Genomic DNA, 20,223 nt, shown 5'->3' on the forward strand with positions numbered 1-20,223 from the left:
GCAACCCCTGGTTGAGAGGTTACCTGGTTACATCAAAGACACTGTAGCTGTCCTGAATAATTTACAAAATATCCAATGGCTTGACAACTATAGCTGAATGTCCTTAGATGTAAAATCACTATACTCCTGTATCCCACATGAATTGGCACTAGAAGCACTGAGATTCCATCTATGATGTTACAGTTCTTACAATTCGGAACTCAAAGAGTTCATTGTTCTCATTGTAGATTTTTTATTAAAACATAATTTTTGGGGTTTTTGATAACATCTTCTATCTACAGTGTAAAGGTGCTTCGATTGGAGCTAGATTTTCCCTCTCGCTGACCAATTTATATATGGGCTGGTAGGAGGAAAAATACCTGTTTTCATCCGCTAACTCTTTTATATATCAAGTGGTATGGTCGCTACATTGATGACCTGCTCTTGATATGGGAAAGTACCAGTGAAGAAGTTGCCCCTTTTGTCAGTTTTGTTAATTCTAATCATTTGAATTTGGAATTCAGTCATGAGTTCCTATGCAATAACATACATTTTTGGGATATTAGTTTGCAAGGTTGTAACTCTTCAGGTGATATAAGTACCAGAACTTATCGTAAGACATGTGCAGGCAATTCACTACTGCTAGCTTCCAGCTGTCACCTCTCGCACACTATACGGGCAGTGCCAGTGGAAGAATTTATTAGGACTAAACGCAACTGTTCAACTGTGGAACATTTTACAAATGAATGCAATGTGGTATCCTCTTGGTTGCAAGCACGTGGATATAATAAACAGGACATAGATAGAGCCATAGTTATAGCCAATAATAGAGACAGGGGGACTCTTTTAATCACATTTCCCTCTTGATACTTTTGTGACACAATCTGATCTTTTAATGAAATCATTCAGCAATTACATAACTGAAACACACATATGATATCAAGCTACATTCGGCTTTAAGAAAAACCTTGTCTACATACTGCAATGTTACTTGATGTCTTGCAAAGTGCCCTGAGGATTACCAATAGTCTGCATACCATGTCAACTTTCCTACTGTGTTTTTAAACAACTCTATACCAGTTAGTCCTAGTTCCTTGATTGCTGCACACCTACATACAACATTCCATGTTCTTAATGATCCACCATGACAAAAACTAACATTGAACATTCTACACTGTGTGCAATGTATTCTTGTAGAGTAAATGCTTACAAAAACTTAAGTAAAAAATACTATTCATAAAATTAACGATCACACTATGCTTTTAGGGCCTATGCATATACAACATTTTAATGTTGCTTTTAGGCGTGTCTGGCTTTATTTTTGCTGCCCCTAAACACCCCCTTTTTTTTTTGGCTTATGTGTCCATGCATACATCGGCATTTAGAGGAGTTTAGAGGCAGGGGCATTTAGACGCAGAAAAAAAATAGTTGAAGCATCCAAGAACAGCTAAGTTTTGGCAGTAAAAAACTCTTGACTCATGTAAACATGTCTAAATGCATTTAAATGCTAGGCTGTCTAATGCTTGATTGTTATTTCATTTCAATGGCCAGAATTCTGGCCAATTAAATTAAATAACACCCAAACGCTTGACGTGCCTAAGCACGCCTAAACCCTTCTTTAAGCATTTACAAATGTTAGCTAACACCCTGTGTACATGGGGCCTTATATTGTCATATTTATTAGAAAGAGGAAATGGCAAAGCTTATAATGAGATACAAAATAAAATAATCAAACACGCATCAGATTCAAGTGATAAGGATTGTGCTTTTAGTTCAAGACAGCTGCATTTTTCAAGCTATTTCCAGTAATGCAGTATTTCGAATCAGTACAATAGTAAAAAAAAAATGTTTTTGTCCCAGTCATTTGTTTACAAGTCTTTTTGTTCTTCATCAGTATTGTCCTTGTCTTGATTTATTTTGAAACATTCCCAGAAGCGAGAAAGCTCCAGCAGCTGCTGTTACGAATCCAATAGCACTGATAGCTCTGTTTGCCTATAAGAAAATGTATATACTTCAAAACCTAATAAGAGGTTATTTGTAGATTGCAAAATCAGCCTTGATGTTTGACTTCTTATTCAATGACACACTTGGTACTGCATGTCAAAAGATAAAACCTATTACATCCTCAGTCACCCCGGTCTACTTGAGATACAGTAGTGTACCAAGCACCAGTCACAGGGGTATGTTCCTGCTCTCTGCAGCATTCATGACTACTTGATTACCCCCATAGGGACACAAAGAGTAGAAATTAGGTTCAGGTTTCAGGTCAAGCATGTTTGAGGTAAGCCCAACTCGCATACAGTTCAAGGAAAGAGTGAACTAACTCTGCCATTTGATGCCATAGCATCAAACTAACAATAATGCATTTTATGGAATTTGGACTTAGATCAGGTGGCTTAGAAAGGCCAATAAGGGTTGTTTTATTATGTGTCAGGCATCTAACTCTAAAAGGCTGGGTCCTCAGCAGCCATCTTGACATTGTGTTTAGCAGTGATAGGGAAAGCATAGTGTATGCTGCTGGTAAACTTGCACAGAGACAGATTAGGGTAGGACTTGTAGGCCCTGGTCTCTTGAGGGGTCTGTATGGACCCTTTATCACCAGGCAATTTTTCAGTTTCCATTGTTGTAATAGTATGATTGACAGGTACTCAGTCATGCAACCCTGTAACCAAATCAATTATTTATTTATTTTTGATGGTATTTAATAACTACTGTTTTTTTATTTTGTAATATATATACAATTTATTCAACTTGCTTAGCACTCAACAGATTGCCAACCATTTTTCAAAAGCAAAATCGACACAATTCACAAGGAGATATCCAGCATTCAACTTCTTCTCCTACCCAACACATCAGGTCCAACACCACGCTCCATACTCTCCTCCTTCTGCCCAGTTACCACAGATGACCTTGATAAACTCCTCTCTATGGCCCACCTCACTACCTGTCCCCTGGACCCTGTCCCCTCACAATTGCTTCAACAATCTTTCTGCTCTATCCTAAACTCCCTAACCCACATCTTTAACCTCTCCCTCTCCTCTGGCACATTTTCTTCCCTGCTCAAACATGCACTGGTTACCCCTAATACTTAAAAAACCCTCACTAGACCCTACCTGTTTGAATAACTTAAGACCTATCTCCCTGCTCCCATTTTTCTCCAAACTCATCGAACACCTCGTCCATGACTGAATGAGTCGCTACCCTATGGACAACAACCTTCTTGACCCCCTACAGTCCGGCTTCTGCCCACAACATTCTACTGAAACTGCCCTACTAAAACTCACGAATGACCTACTAACTGTTAAAACCAATGGCCATTACGCCATACTCTTAGACCTCTCTGCTGCCTTCGGCACAGCTGACCACCTGCTCCTCCTCAGCAAACTACACTCCCTTGGCCTCCGTGATTCTGCTTTATCCTGGTTCTTCTCCTACCTATCTCAGCGCACTTTCAGTGTCACAACTCCATCTTCTCCGCTCTCTTCCTCTTTCAGTTGGGGTACCCCAAGGCTCCAGTTGGGGTACCCTTGGGCCCCTCCTATTCTCACTCTATACTTCTTCCCTAGGCCAGTTGATAACCTCCCATGGCTTCCAATACCACCTCTATGCCGACGACTCCCAGATCTATCTCTCCACTCCTAAACTCACCCCCTCGATCTCCTCACGGATCTCAAACTTACTGACATATCGGTATGGCTGTCACACCACTTCCTCAAACTCAATCTTTCTAAAACTGAGCTTGTTATTTTTTCTCCTTCCTGGTCCCCCCCATGACTTTACCATTAAGATCAACAACACAGCCATTGGTCCCTCCACACATGCCAGGGTGCTGGGTGTAATCCTTGACTCCGCAACATCTCCAAAATTGGAACCTTCCTGTCGAATAGGGATGAGCCAAACACCCCCAGTTCGGTTTGCAGCAGAACAGGCAAAAAATGTGTTCGAACACGCGAACACCGTTAAAGTCTATGGGACACGAATGTGAAAAATCAAAATTGCTAATTTTAAAGGTTAGTATGCAAGTTATTGTCATAAAAAGGGTTTGGGGACCCGGGTCCTGCCCCAGGGGACATGTATCAATGCAAAAAAAGTTTTAAAAACAGCTGTTTTTTCAGGAGCAGTTATTTTAATAATGCTTAAAGCGAAACAATAAAAGTGAAATATTCCTTTACATTTCGTACCTGGGGGTTGTCTATAGTATGCCTGTAAAGTGGCGCATTTTTCCCGTGTTTAGAAAAGTACCTGCACAAAATGATATTTCGAAAGGAAAAAAGTAATTTAAAACTACTTGCGGCTATAATGAATTGTCGGGTCCCTGGCAATACAGATAAAAGTAATTGAAAAAACGCGTGGGGGTCCCCCCAAATTCCATACCAGGCCCTTCAGGTCTGGTATGGATATTAAGGGGAATCCTGTGCCAAATTAAAAAAAAAATGGTGTAGGGTCCTGCAGGTCTGGTATGGATTTTAAGGGGGAACCCCACGCCAAAATAGAAAAAAAATTTTGTGGGGTCCCCCAAAAATCCATACCAGATCCTTATCCGGGAGAGCGCCCCCCTGCCAATACAGATAAAAGTAATTGAAAAAAACAGCATGGGTTCTCTCCCCCAGTCCATTACAAGGACCCTTCAGGTCTGGTATGGATTTTAAGGGGATTTTAAGGGGAACCCTGCGCCAAAATAAAAAAAATTGCATGGGGGTCCCCCAAAAATCCATACCAGACCCTTATCCGAGCACGCAACCTGGCAGGCTGCAGGAAAAGAGGGGGGACAAGAGAGAGCCCCACTCCTGAACTGTACCAGGCCACATGCCATCAACATAGGGAGGATGTCCCCATGTTGATGGGGACAAGGGCCTCATTCCCACAACCCTTGCCCGGTGGTTGTGGGGGTCTGTGGGCAGGGGGCTTAACATAATCTGGAAGCCCCCTTTAACAAAAAGGACAAAAAATTCCAGAGACGTAATCCTTCCCTGACCCGGCATATGGAAAAACATGCCGTCCCAATCCGATTATGCCTCCATGGGAGGCGAATGCCGAATGACACTAGACCCGCCGTGACAGCATTTAAATAGCTGAGGCTGGGACCACCTGTGATGTGCGCGGGGGACCCCGCCCCCGTCTGACACAACAGGGAAACACCGCTGGGTTACCCAGTGACATGTACGGGTGACCCCGCCCCCTTTGATGCCACAGGGGTTTTCCGTGGCATCTGAGGGGGCGGGATCACCCGTGATGACCCGTGATGCAACGGGGAAACCCCCATTGCGTCAGAGGGGGCGGGGTCATCTGCACACATCAGAGGTGGCCCCGGCCCTCAGCTATTTAAGAGCTGTCAAGGCGGGTCTAGCCTCATTTTTTTTCTTTTTTACCACTTAAGCCCCGGACCATTTTGTTGCTAAATGACCGGGCCTCTTTTTGCGATTTGGCACTGCCTTGCTTTAACTGACAATTGCGCATGCGACGTGGCTCTCAAACAAGATTGATGTCCTTTTTTCCAACAAATAGGGATTTCTTTTGGTGGTATTTGATCACCTCTGCGGTTTTTATTTTTTGCGCTATAAACAAAAATAGAGCGACAATTTTGAAAAAAATACAATATTTTCAACTTTTTGCTATCATAAATATCCCCCCAAAATATATAAAAAAACATTTTTTATGTTCCACCGTTTAGGACGATACGTATTCTTCTATATATTTTTGGCAAAAAAAATCACAATAAGCGTTTATTGATTGGTTTGCACAAAAGTTATAGCGTCTACAAAATAGGGGATAGTTTTATGGCATTTTTATTAAAAAACATGTTTTTACTAGTAATGGTAATAGTATGTTAAGTTATAATGTGTAAGAATACTAGTAATGGCAGCGATCTGCGATTTTTATCATGACTGTAACATTATGGTGGACACATCGGACACTTTTGACACATTTTTGGGACCATTGTCATTTTTACATCGATCAGTGCTATAAAAATGCAATGATTACTGTGAAAATGACACTGGCAGTGAAGGAATTAACCACTAGGTGGTGCTGTAGGGGTTAAGTGTGCCCTAGTGAGTGATTCTTACTGTAGGAGGGATGGGCTACATGTGACAAGACAATCATCACCGCTTCCGATTACAGGAAGCGGTGATCACTGTCATTGTCACTAGGCAGAGCAGGGAGATGCTTGTTTACATTGGCATCTCCCCGCTCTACCTCTCCGTGAGTCGATCGCGGGTATCCCTGTGGCACTTCCTTAAAGGGGACGTAAATATACGTCCTTCTGTCCAGGAGTGCCATTGTGTCAACGTAAATATGTGTGCGGCGGTCGGGAAGCGGTTAATAAAGGACTTGTCCCAAGCTGTGTCTGTGTTTTTTTTACCATTTTTTACACGTTTTTGTGAAATGGTTCCGATAATCCCCCCACCCGCAGAACCCCACAACCATTGGGCAAGGGTTGTGGGCATAAGGCCCTTGTCCCCATCAACATGGGGACATCCTTCCCATATTGAGGGCATATGGCCTGGTACGGTTCAGGAGCAGGGGGGCCCTCTCGGGTAAGGATCTGGTATGGATTTTTCGGTGGACCCCCACGCCATTTTTTTTTATTTTGGTGTGGGGTTCCCCTTAAAATCCATACCAGACCTTAAGGGTCTGGTATGGATTTTGAGGGGGACCCCTACGCCAATTTTCTTTTTAAATTTGGTGCAGGGTTCCCCTTAATATCCATACCAGACCTAAAGGGCCTGGTATGGAATTGGGGGGACCCCCATGCTTTTTTTCAATGACTTTTATCTGTATTGCTGGTACCCGACAATTCATTATAGCCGCGAGTAGTTTTAAATTACTTTTTTTCCTTTAGAAATGTCATTTTGCGCAGGGACTGTTCTAAACACAGGAAACATGTGCCACTTTATAGGCATAATATAGACACCCCCCAGGTATGAAATTTAAAGGAATATTTTATTGTTTCACTTTAAGCATTATTAAAATCACTGCTCCCAGAAAAACTTTAGTTTTTAAAACTTTTTAGGAGATCCTTGAACACCCACACCCACCTAACAACTGTCCCTGAGCCATACCCTTCAAATCATTATTCGCAGTTATTACCTTTTGTACCACCACCCCCTCCTTTTAGAACGGGGATATGCAATTAGTGGACCTCCAGCTGTTGCAGAACTATGATTCCCATGAGGCATAGCAAGACTCTGACAGCCACAAGCATAACACCCAGAGTCTGAGGCATGATGGGACTTGTAGTTTTGCAACAGCTGGAGGTCCGCTAATTGCATATCCCTTATTTAGAATGTAAGCTCTATGAGCAGGGCCCTCCTGTACCTTCTGTATTGAACTGTACTGTAATTGTTCTGTCCCCCTCTACATTGTAAAGCGCTGCGTAAACTGTTGGCGCTATATAAATCGTGTATAACTATTCGTTTTGGCCATGATTTATTATCAACATTTGTCCCAAGTAGATCTCAATAGGGTTCAGTTTTAAGCTTGCAATTTTGAGACTTCACACAGGCTTTGATGACCCCCCCACAAACCAAACCCAGACACTGCCTTACAGAGACCCAGGTACCAAGAAAAACTTGGCAGAACTTTTTTTCAGTGCATCCAATAGTGTTTTGCCTAAAGTTCCACTTAAATAAATAACTTTTACTTTATACATCTGATCTTTACGCATATTTCAACAGCTTGTTGAAACACCATTGACAAATCATGACTGTTATAATGGAATTGTTCCTAACGGTGTGGCCACACTCTTATGGCAAAGTGTTTTACAGGAGTTTGGAGAGGGTGAAGTCAGGTACAGATTTTGGATGAGAAGATCTGGCTCTCAGTTGGTGTTCCAATTCATGCTAAAGGTGCTCAATAGGGTTGAGGCCCAGGGCTCTGTGCAGGCCACTAGAATTCCTCTACAACTAATCCATCAAACCATGTCTTTATTGAACTGGAAAAGAAAACATCCTTCTTTAAACTGCTGCCAAAAATGCACAATTTTCTAAAATGTATTTGTATGCTGTAACATAGAGTCCTTTACTGGAAACAGTTGAACTGAATATTTTGGAGGTTGTTATATACTTTTGGTCATTTATTACTGTATGTCTGTACATTACCTGGTCAGATACGCCTTCTCCATAGCGAAGAAGTGTCACAAAATGCTCACAATTATTCCCCAATAGATCATAACTTATTTCTTGGCCAATAAGAATTTCAGCCCGCTGGATTATTTCTTCAGCTGAAAGTGGGGTGTATTTATCATCATACTTATTGTTCACTTTGTAAGTGTCATTTCCCACCACGTCCTTTAGCAGCTCCATTTTCACAAGGGCTTTTCTACTGAAGACAGACTTTGCACTTGAAAATGAAGCAGCGGTGCTCTCTTCTGCAAGTGAAAGTATCAACATGTCACTGTTAAACTGTACAGTACCTATCTACAAGGTAATAAAAAACACTAGCCAGTAAAATGTAGATGGTAGCCATGCTGCTGATGTTTCCTGTTTTATATTATCAGTCTCTTTTATCATGTTAGAAATGTCATAAAAACACTTCCAGAGGCAGAGGCATGATAGGACTAGTAGTTCCGGGCCAGAGTTTGGAGACCCTCTTCTACATATTTTCATAGTTAGTCTGAAAAAAGACACAAGTCCCTCTAGTTCAACTAATAAATTCTAGACCATAAACAATTCTAATAAAGTTTTTTTTTCCCAACAAGTCAATATCATTCAGGCTCCAGTATGAATAGATTTATTGCACTGTGATATCTATAGTTTATTGAAAGGTAAACAATCAAACCACCTAATATATATGGATGGTGTGCCCAAGTATACAGACCGGCATAAAGATTCAGTCCAGGTGGCAACATCTTTTAAAACTTTTTAGAATTGTGGTTGCTTGCAATACCATGTGAACAATCCCAGTGCAGGCCCTTTTGTAGTATTCAGAAAACATTTTATATATATATATATATATATATATATATATATATATATATATATATATATATATATATATATATATATATATGTCTTCAATGGCTCTTGAAGATGCCAGACAATATACTTTACCTGCATAAAGAAAGTTCTTATCCTCACCCCAACAGACAAACCAATAACCAGATAATGTGAAACAACTATTTTGCCATATTACATTTGGAATGGACTGACTGCTGGGATATATTAGGGTATACTATATGTAGCATTTAGTTGACTGTTAAATATACAGATTAACATTTTATATGTGTTTTTTATTATTTTGTATAATGATAAAAGAGACTAAAAATTAAAACAATGAAAGTTTAACGAAAAATCAAAACAAGGGTTTGCGCTAGTATTACCACCTAGTGAAGTGTGTAATTATTCCATAAATAAATATGTGACTACACCATTAAATTTCTAAAAGAAAAGAAAAAGTATGCAGAAATAAATAAATGAATAAATAAATATAGATGTCAATGTCCTAATCGGGCCAAGGCTGGCACACCTGGAACAATTGCCAAATACAATGACTGGAGGCAGTTCCCAGTGAATCACTCGGGAGTATAAGTCAGTCCTCACACAGTAGAAAAAGAAGAAAGAAAGCTTGCGCTAATAGCAGATAAATCTGTGACTAGGCCAAAAAATATATAATAAATTAATATATAAATGTAAATAAATTTAATTGAATTAAATTAATATATATATATATATATAAATCCTGTTTGAACAGGATAAACATCACACCAAAAGGCGTTTGCCGTGTGCAACCGTGTGAAAGCAGTCCGCAATAAATAAGGGAATTAGTTTAAATAAATGAATTAAATAAATAAATGAATATGTTAAATTAAATAAATAAATTGTTATTATTACCCAAGGAGAGGGGCTGAGGCTGAACCGTGCGGCCACAACTACTCCTCCAACACCAAAATCAATGAGACATCAGGATAATCACAATGTAAGCAAAGTGACATGTGTTTTAAAAAACAGTCATAGTAATTAAAGGACATATGTGAATCAGATGAAAAGTGCCAAGGACAACATATGTGGTGAAGAACATAAAAGTCCCGATCCAACTGACATCCACTGTAGAAGGACGATTAGCAGAAGTAGAAATCCACCACCCATTAGAATTGAAGTTGGTACAGGAGGAAGAAAGGAATCCCAAAGATCACACCAGCAGGACAAGGGTAAGTATATGCTCTTACCAGATCACCATGAATTTAGGCGTATCGATCCACCGATCGGATGTACCAGGAACTGTAAACTCCCACGCTTCCAGCTGCTTCTTGCAAGGTAACCGAACACCACCTCTCTCCGCTCCACTCAAGGTCTCAACTCACAGGCTCCATCTTCCAATGGGGTACCCAGGAGGAAAAAATGAGGGCTCGAGATCGTGAGGTACCGTTAGGCAATTTTATTAAAACATTTGTAGCCAGAAACACACTACATGCATTTAAAATTGCCGGCATAAAACATATAAAACAGAGAACAAAATAGAGCAAAATCGTACGCCCGTGCTTCCGGGTCATGTACAGCGCGGTGATGTCAGTGCGTAGCTCCGCCCTGACATGTTTCGACGTAAAAGTCGTTATCAAAGGGCACGGGCGACGCACTGAACCATAACCTTTTATAACCATGGAGAGACAACCAAGCCTCACTCTCATATGGTTCCAACCAATGGGGACAAACCCATCCAGGTCTATAGAATTAATATGAGATGCTCGCGAAACCAGAGGGGGGGGATGAAACGGAGGAGGGAACCAATCCCGCACAGATACCACGACCCACACCAGATTGTCGAACGCTCCACCCCTGTTGATTTCATAGTCAGCTGAAAAACAACTCCACCTCCATCGCTTTGGTTTCCGTGCGTTCCCACAATAGACACATTTCTACACCTATTACACTGCCTGTCACAGTGTATGTGCGCAAAAAAGCAACACATATAGGGAGTTATCATTGACCACTCAACATATAGAAATAACAATAAAAACAATAAATATAAATGCATATTCATTAGTGGATTCCTATTATGCAATCCACATATTACATCAACACAATATATTCACATTTACTAGCACCATCTAGTGGATGAAAATAGATATAACAATAATAATAAACTGTCATATGCAATCATACACAATAATGGGGAACTTTCACATAATCTCTCTGCTCCTCAAAAGTCTATATACCGAGATAGGTTAGTGAAAAAATGTATGTGAGAAAAACCCCAATCTGCCACAAAGGGCAATCTAATTTAAAACTACAATCCTAAAAAAGGAACATATTAATATTCTAAAGAATATTAGAGGCATTTATATCCAACTAATTTAGACTATTCCTGTACTCAAGGTTTACCATCAGTGAAAAGGTGGATAGATATTTAATCCACAGACCCTTTTTAATGTACCCACTTAGACAAATATGGATAGAAGAAAAAAGGGTGGGGGGAGATAAATATAATAACAAAGGAGGGGAATTTTTTTTATAGAAATTCTCAGGAGTTGTCCAGAAAGGCATTAACCTCAATCTCTACATTTAAACCCAAAGGCTTGAGACACTTGACCCGGTAGATCCAGCTCATCTCGAGCTTCGATATGGCTCTTCTTTTAGGTCCCCCTCTCCAATGGGGTTTTAGGATATCGATGACGATAAAAGAGGTACCACTGGGGTCTCTATCATGTACCTCTCTGTAATGTCGAGACACCGAGTGATTCTTATATCCTCTCCTAATATTCCCAATATGTTCGTTAACCCTTATTTGAAAAGATCTGACCGTGCGTCCAACATATTGAAGTCCACACGGATAGGTCAAAAGGTAAACTATATGGGTAGATGAACATGTGATAAAAGATCTTATGTTAAATAATTGAGACGTACTGTTAGAGGTGAAACTAAGAGATTTACATTCACTAATTGCATTAATTTGACATACTGCACATTTTTTACGTTTGTAATAACCCTTCATAGTCTGAAAAAACATAGGTTTATTTACTGGAGGATTGCACACTCCAGGTGCCACAGTATCTCTCAAAGAGGGTACTCCTCTAAACACCACTTGAGGTTGTTCGGGGAGTGCCGGGCCTAGAACTGGATCTTCTTTAATAAGATGCCAGTGTTTGCGAACCAATTTCTTTATCATAAAGTGTTGACTTGAATAGCCGGTAATGAAAGGCCAAGTATAGTTATTCTGATCAGATCCCTGACTTTGTTTGTCCATCAGTAGTGTTCCTCTATCCAGTTTTTCTATTTCACCAGACTGCCTGCGGAGATCCTCAGCAAGGTAGCCTTTATCTACAAACCTAGAGGTCAGGACTTTAGCTTGTTCGTTATAGTCCTCTATTTTACTACAATTATACACTTCTGATCTGCCTCAAATTTAAACCTATAGCCCCGATCATTGGCATTCAAACCCTCCATATAGGCATCCAGTGAAGCCTTGGAACCCTTCCATAGGAGGAGGACGTCATCGATATACCTGACCCATAGAACTAACTTGGGTCTACGATCGGCATAGATGATGTCCTCCTCCCATTTCCCCATAAAGAGGTTGGCCAGGCTGGGGGCAAACTTTGCCCCCATGGCTACACCCCTCATCTGGAAAAAAAGATAGTCAGATTTGTTCAATATTACTATTCCGCCCCCTTTGTCTGCAGGGCGGATAACAATACTTTTTTCCTCACACAGTTGGTCCAATCCTGATTGTAATGATTTATCAAGTCTGGACTTTTTTATATTTATTTTTTCCAGATCTCTAAGGAGAATATCCCTAAATACTTTGACATTGGGGGCAAGGCCCCCTGGGGGATTGAAAAGTGAAGCATTTGAAAGTTTCAAGGATTCCAACCTATCCCCAGTTCAGCAGAACTTTATTATGGACCTCCTGCTGTTTGCCACAACCCATAATTTCTTTTGGTTTAGTGGAAACTTTTTTCTCCAGAATAGGGGTGTGGCCATGAGGGCAAAGTTTGCCCCCAGCCTGGCCAACCTCTTTATGGGGAAATGGGAGGAGGACGTCATCTATGCCGATCGTAGACCCGAGTTAGTTCTATGGGTCTGGTATATCGATGACGTCCTCCTCCTATGGAAGAGTTTCAAGGCATCGCTGGATGCCTATATGGAGGGTTTGAATGCCAATGATCGGGGCTATAGGTTTAAATTTGAGGCAGATCAGAAGTGTATTAACTTCTTAGACTTGTAAATACGGGTAGAGGAGGGTCAATTTATGACCTTCACGTATTTCAAGTCCACTGATCGGAATTCTTTCATCCCCCGTGATAGTTGTCACCATAGAGCTTGGTTGGACTCAGTGCCCAAGAGTCAATTTTTGCGCCTTGGGCAAAATTGTAGTAAAATAGAGGACTATAACGAACAAGCTAAAGTCCTGATCTCTAGGTTTGTAGATAAAGGCTACCTTGCTGAGGATCTCCGCAGGCAGTCTGGTGAAATAGAAAAACTGGATAGAGGAACGCTACTGATGGACAAACAAAGTCAGGGATCTGATCAGAATAAATATACTTGGCCTTTCATTACCGACTATTCAAGTCAACACTTTATGATAAAGAAATTGGTTCGCAAACACTGTCATCTTATTAAAGAAGATCCAGTTCTAGGCCCGGCACTCCCCGAACAACCTCAAGTGGTGTTTAGAGGAGTACCCTCTTTGAGAGATACTTTGGCACCTGGAGTGTGCAATCCTCCAGTAAATAAACCTGTTTTTTCAGGCTATGAAGGGTTATTACAAATGTAAAAAATGTGCAGTATGTCAAATTAACGCAATTAGTGAATGTTAAACTCTTAGTTTCACCTCTAACAGTACGTCTCAATTATTTAACATAAGATCTTTTATCACATGTTCATCTACCCATATAGTTTATCTTTTGACCTGTCTGTGTGGACTTCAATATGTTGGACGTACGGTCAGATCATTTCAAATAAAGGTTAACGAACATATTGGGAATATTAGGAGAGGATATAAGAATCACTCGGTGTCTCGACATTACAGAGAGGTACATGATAGAGACCCCAGTGGTACCTCTTTTATCACCATCGATATCCTAAAACCCCATTGGAGAGGGGGACCTAAAAGAAGAGCCATATCGAAGCTCGAGATGAGCTGGATCTACCAGGTCAAGTGTCTCAAGCCTTTGGGTTTAAATGTAGAGATTGAGGTTAATGCCTTTCTGGACAACTCCTGAGAATTTCTATAACAAAAATTCCCCTCCTTTGTTATTATATTTATCTCCCCCTCCCTTTTTCTTCTATCCATATTTGTCTAAGTGGGTACATTAAAAAGGGTCTGTGGATTAAATATCTAGCCACCTTTTCACTGATGGTAAACCTTGAGTACAGGAATAGTCAGTTTATTATTATTGTTATATATATTTTCATCCACCAGATGGTGCTAGTAAATGCGAATATATTGTGTTGATTGCATAATAGGAATCCACTAATGAATATGCATTTATATTTATTGTTTTTATTGTTATTTCTATATGTTGAGTGGTCAATGATAACTGCCTATAAGTGTTGCTTTTTTGCGCACATACACTGTGACAGGCAGTGTAATAGGTGTAGAAATGTCTCTATTGTGGGAACGCACAGAAACCAAAGCGATGGAGGTGGAGTTGTTTTTCAGCTGGCTATGGAATCAACAGGGGTGGAGCGTTCGACAATCTGGCGCGGGTCGTGGTATCTGTGCGGGATTGGTTCCCTCCTCCGTTTCATCCCCGCCCTCTGGTTTCGCGAGCGTCCCATATTGATTCTATAGACCTGGATGGGTTTGTCCCCATTGGTCGGAACCATAGGAGAGTGAGGCTTGGTTGTCTCTCCATGGTTATAAAAGGTGATGGTTCAGTGCGTCGCCCGTGCCCTTTGATAACGACTTTTACGTCGAAACATGTCAGGGCGGAGCTATGCACTGACGTCACCACTCTGTACGTGACCCGGAAGCACGGGCGTACGATTTTGCTCTATTTTGTTCTCTGTTTTATATGTTTTATGCCGGCAATTTTAAATGCATGTAGTGTGTTTCTGGCTACAAATTTTTTAATAAAATTGCCTAACGGTACCTCACGATCTCGAGCCCTCATTTTTTCCTCCTGGGTACCCCATTGGAAGATGAAGCCTGTGAATTGAGACCTTGAGTGGAGCGGAGAGAGGTGGTGTTCGGTTACCTTACAAGAAGCAGCTGGAAGCGTGGGAGTTTACAGTTCCTGGTACATCCGATCGGTGGATCGATACGCCTAAATTCATGGTGATCTGGTAAGAGCATATACTTACCTTTGTCCTGTTGGTGTGGTCTTTGGTATTCCTTTCATCCTCCTATACCAACTTCAATTCTAATTGGTGGTGGATTTCTACTTCTGCTAATCGTCCGGCTACAGTGGATGTCAGTTGGATCGGGACTTTTATGTTCTTCACCACATATGTGGTCCTTGGGACTTTTCATCTGATTCACAGACGTCCTTTAATTACTATGACTTTTTTAAAACACATGTCACTTTGCTTACTATTGTGATTTACCTGATGTCTCATTAATTTTGGTGTTGGAGGAGTGGTTGTGGCCTCACGGTTCAGCCTCAGCTCCCCTCCTTGGGTAATAATAACAATTTATTTATTTAATTTAACATATTAATTTATTTATTAATTCATTTATTTAAACTAATTCCCTTATTTATTGCGGACTGCTTTCACTTGGTTGCACACAGCACATGCCTTTTGGTGTGATATTGATCCTGTTCAAACAGGATTTTTATATATATATATATATATATATATTAATTTAATTCAATTTAATTTATTTACATTTATATATTAATTTATTATATATTTTTTGGCCTAGTCATAGATTTATGTGCTATTAGCGCAACCTTTCTTTCTTCTTTTTCTACTGTGTGAGGACTGACTTATACTCCCGAGTGATTCACTGGGAACTGCCTCCAGTCATTGTATTTGGCAATTGTTCCAGGTGTGCCAGCCTTGGCACGATTAGGACATTGACATCTATATTTATTTATTCATTTATTTATTTCTGCATACTTTTTTTTTCCTTTAGGAATTTAATGGTGTAGTCACATATTTATTTATGGAATAATTACAAACTTCACTAGGTGGTAATACTAGCGCAAACCCTTGTTTTGATTTTTTGTTCTGCTTCACATGTATATCACGTGTTTGTAGGTGTTGCAGCTGAAGTTATTGATTTAACACAATTTATCATAATTTCTGTATCAATTTAAATACTTTTCCCCTTTCCCCCTAATTATTTGCCTTGTTTACTTTTAATGAAAGTTTATTACATTTGTATATAATAATTCAGATACTGAGTCGCCTTCATTAAGTGGGTCCTCCTTTTACCATATATTTCAAATGCATAAATCAATACAAATAATAAAAGTTAGCAGAAGTCTAACTTGGACTGACCTAGAAAACTATATCCCAATCCCCTATTGGACTCCCATGTTTTGAAATGTTAAAATTTGTATTCTGGTGAACCAAACAGAACATGAAAATGTGTGTGTGTGTGTGTGTGTGTGTGTGTGTGTGTGTGTGAAAGGGGGGGGAGGGCACAAGTAAATGATAATGATGTCATATCTGCTGTCTCTGAGAATTATGAGAATTTGCTGGTGAATGAGCCCAATTGGATTCATCAGTAAATCAATTTAGAGTAAGACCCCTTTCACACTGAGGACGTTTTCGGGCATTTTAGAGCAATAAATATCACCTGTAAAGCACCTGAAAACTGCCTTCCACACCGCCGAATGTGAAAGCCTGAGTGCTTTCACACTGGGGCGGTGCGCTTGTGGGACGTTAGAAAAAGTCCTGCAAGCAGCATCTTTGGGGTGGTTTGGGAGCGCCTGTGTACATCGCTCCCAAACCGTCCCTTCCCATTGCAAAGAATTGGTAGCACTTCCGAAGCGTCTGAAAAGCGCTTCCGAAGCACCGCAACATAGGTGTCTTTAACCCCTTCTTTGGCCGCTAGCTGCTAAAAAACAAGTGCTGCTTTGGCGCTAATGCATGAGCGGCCCCAGTGTGAAAGGGGTCTAAGCTGGGCTTGTAAGTGGCTTTGAAAGTTAAAATTGTAAATTTTGGGTATTCAACTTGGACAAAAGAAACAAATGGGAACAGATTACTGAGAAAAGTCTTACCCAAAGGTGCCACGTTGATGACGTAACCATCACCAAGGTATAGTGCCCAATGCTGATATGCTGGTCGAAAAATTTCAATCAGGTCCCCGGGCTGGAGATTATTGGGGACATCCTCATTGTTTATGTCATTTGAAGCCATCTGTAATGAGCAAAAATAGTTCTTTAAACCTTAAAATTGTATATTTTATTTGCAACAAAAAATCTATGTCACCTAATTGGAGACTTGGAGATTGTAAGCGGAACAGGCTAAATATCACACATAAATAATGTCTACAGTAACTCTCAAAACAGAAATAAATCTCTAACTGATTTCCCTTCATGACTGCATTTTTATCTAAGTTTTTTTTGTTTTAGTAAATTGAGAGAGGGTTTTGGTAAATTGAGAGAAAGCTTTGTCATGTTTTTTTTTTTTTTGCGCCTGAAGACACATTGTCCAGGAAGTAAGTAGTAATATTCCCAGAGAGGACACATAGAAATAAAAGACAAAACTCCTTCCTCTTGCAAGCCCTAGAAGTTTCTGCTAATTATATATTGAAACTTGAGCAGCTTAAGAAAGAATGTTTCGATCAGCTTTAAAAGTTGTGATCATAGTATAGTTTAGCCACTTAAGACCCGGACCTTTAAGCAGCTAAAGGACCCGGCCAGGTTTTGCGATTCGGCACTGCGTCGCTTTAACAGACAATTGCGCGGTCGTGCGACGTGGCTCCCAAACAAAATTGGCGTTCTTTTTTTTCCCACAAATAGAGCTTTCTTTTGAGTTTGGTATTTGATCACCTCTGCGGTTATTATTTTTTGCGCTATAAACAAAAATAGAGCGACAATTTTGAAAAAAATGCAATATTTTTTTACTTATTGCTATAATAAATATCCCCCAAAAATATATAAAAAAACATTTTTTTTCCTCAGTTTAGGCCGATACGTATTCTTCTACCTATTTTTGGTAAAAAAAAACGCAATAAGCGTTTATCGGTTGGTTTGCGCAAAATTTATAGCGTTTACAAAATAGGAGATAGTTTTATGGCATTTTTATTAATTAATTTTTTTTCCACACTTAAAGACGGCGATCAGTCATTTTTTTTTCGTGACTGCGACATTATGGCGGACACTTCGGACAATTTTGACACATTTTAAAATGCATTGTTTACTGTGAAAATGACAATTGCAGTTTGGGAGTTAACCACACGGGGGCGCTGATGGGGTAATGTGTGACCTCATGTGTGTTTACAACTGTAGGGGGGTGTGTCTGTAGGTGAGATGTCATCGATTGTGTATCCCTATAAAAGGGATCACACAATCGATGATGCCGCCACAGTGAAGAACGGGGAAGCTGTGTTTACACACAGCTCTCCCCGTTCTTCAGCTCCGGGGACCGAACATGGGACTCCAGCGGTGATCGGGTCCCGCGGTCCTGGTCACGGAGCTTCGGACCGGGTCGCCCGCGACCCACGGCTGGGTACTAGCACAGAACATACCTATACGTGCATGTGCCCAGCCGTGCCATTCTGCCAATGTAAATGTGCAGGAGGTGGTCCTTAAGTGGTTAATGCATTGCCTTGCTCATGGCCAGCACTTAGTTTGCAGAGTAAATAAATATAGTATAAGACACATTAGGGGATATTTACTAAAACTGGAGAGTGCAAAATCTGGTGCAGCTCTACATCAGCTTTCAGGTTTTATTGTCAAAGCCTAATTGAATAAGGTGAAGTTTGAAGCTGATTGGCTACCATGCGCAGCTGCACCAGATTTGATGGGCTCCAGTTTTAGTAATTCTCCCCCATTATTTCTTGTTTTTCATTGCAAGTGCTCAGTAAATGTGTTTAATCAGTAAATCCAGAATTCTGTTATTTGAGTCAAACATAACTTTTGTCGACTCTCTTATTTCAAAAGTTCTCAAGGTACTAGAAAGGTCTTTCATCAAAGCAGGGGTCACTGTCCCTAAATTAAGGTCTTGGATGAAATACAACAGATGTGGCCCACCTTCTTTTTTTCACCCCCTATGAAGATTGTGTTATTCCTGGCCGGCTGTTCTCAAAACGGAATATCTAGAATAAATAAATAAAAGCTGCATTGCCGCTGTTTGTACTCTTCCATAAACCACAGATGGCCCTTGAGGTTTAATATTGATTTTGGCAACGCTCATTCAGACAACATTTCCATCAGATGTCTAGGAGTGTGCTATTTGCTAAATATTTTATTATTTTATTTTATAATTTTATTCTTAGAGAATTGTGACCTAAGTGGGGGATTTCCCCTCACTTGCTGTTGTCGACTCTGAAATTTTGGGGTTCCCGTTACTTTCTGTCTCAGTAACAATGGCCACCATAACACATAGCGTGGGTTAATGTCCCACTGGAGACACAGACAGCAATATAAGATAGACATTCTAAATTTTCCCCACTCTATTCAAACCTAAAAAAATAAATAAACAAAAAAAAATAAACAATTTGCCTTCATATACACTTTGAAGTAATTGTAAAGTTTTTTTTTTTCTTTTTAAAATAACAAATATGTCATACTTTCCTGATCTGTACAGTAGTTTTGATCCTCCTCTTCTGCTATGGGCTCGTCCTCTTCTCCATGTGCCACCATAGGAAGCTGCTTTTTTGAGGGTACTCATGTGGGCTCGATCTCGAACCACACTTTGTGTGTCCATTGAAACACACAGTAATGCTTGGCCCTGCCCCCTGATCCCCCATCACTGGATTTGATTGAAAGCAGCAGGAGCCAATGGTTCCCATTGCTCTCACTGTGAGGAGAGAGAGCAGTGCTGTTGCTCTGGGGCACATCGCTGGGTCGAGAACAGGCTAAGGTAAGTATTTGGGAGGGCTGGGGGGGGGGGGGGGGACAATAGAATTTTTTTTTTTACCTCAATACAGAGAATGCATTAAGATAGAGAAGGTAAAAAATCTTCAGCTTTTACAACAACTTTAACCACTTCCCAACCAGATGACATCATTATACTGTAGAAAGGTGGCTCAATCCAGCGGAAACTTGCTTTTGTGGGTGTGCATGTGCAGCTGGAGGCTCCCATTGGCCAGCGGGGGGGACAATCAGCGTGTTTGGCAGGCTCGATGTCCACGATTGTTCCCCACAGAGACAGAACAGGGATCTGCTTGTGTAAACAAGGCAGATCT

The 20,223-nt window shown here is 40.5% G+C and overlaps 1 protein-coding gene across 1 annotated transcript in view; it reads right to left on the reverse strand.

Annotated features, from left to right (window-relative positions):
* Positions 1-834: 834 nt before the first annotated feature.
* The window catches only part of PLAAT1 (phospholipase A and acyltransferase 1), a 30,067-nt gene continuing 10,678 nt past the window's right edge, over positions 835-20,223 (reverse strand). Inside the window, exons 2-4 of the mRNA XM_040349538.1 lie at positions 17,090-17,228; positions 8,079-8,347; positions 835-1,971 (exon numbers count right to left, since the gene is read on the reverse strand). Of these exons, the coding sequence (XP_040205472.1) occupies positions 1,870-1,971; positions 8,079-8,347; positions 17,090-17,228 (510 nt within the window). The 3' untranslated portion in view covers positions 835-1,869. The remainder of the gene's footprint in view (positions 1,972-8,078; positions 8,348-17,089; positions 17,229-20,223) is intronic.

Source organism: Rana temporaria, chromosome 4 (assembly GCF_905171775.1).
Source record: "Rana temporaria chromosome 4, aRanTem1.1, whole genome shotgun sequence".
NCBI lineage: Eukaryota > Metazoa > Chordata > Amphibia > Anura > Ranidae > Rana > Rana temporaria.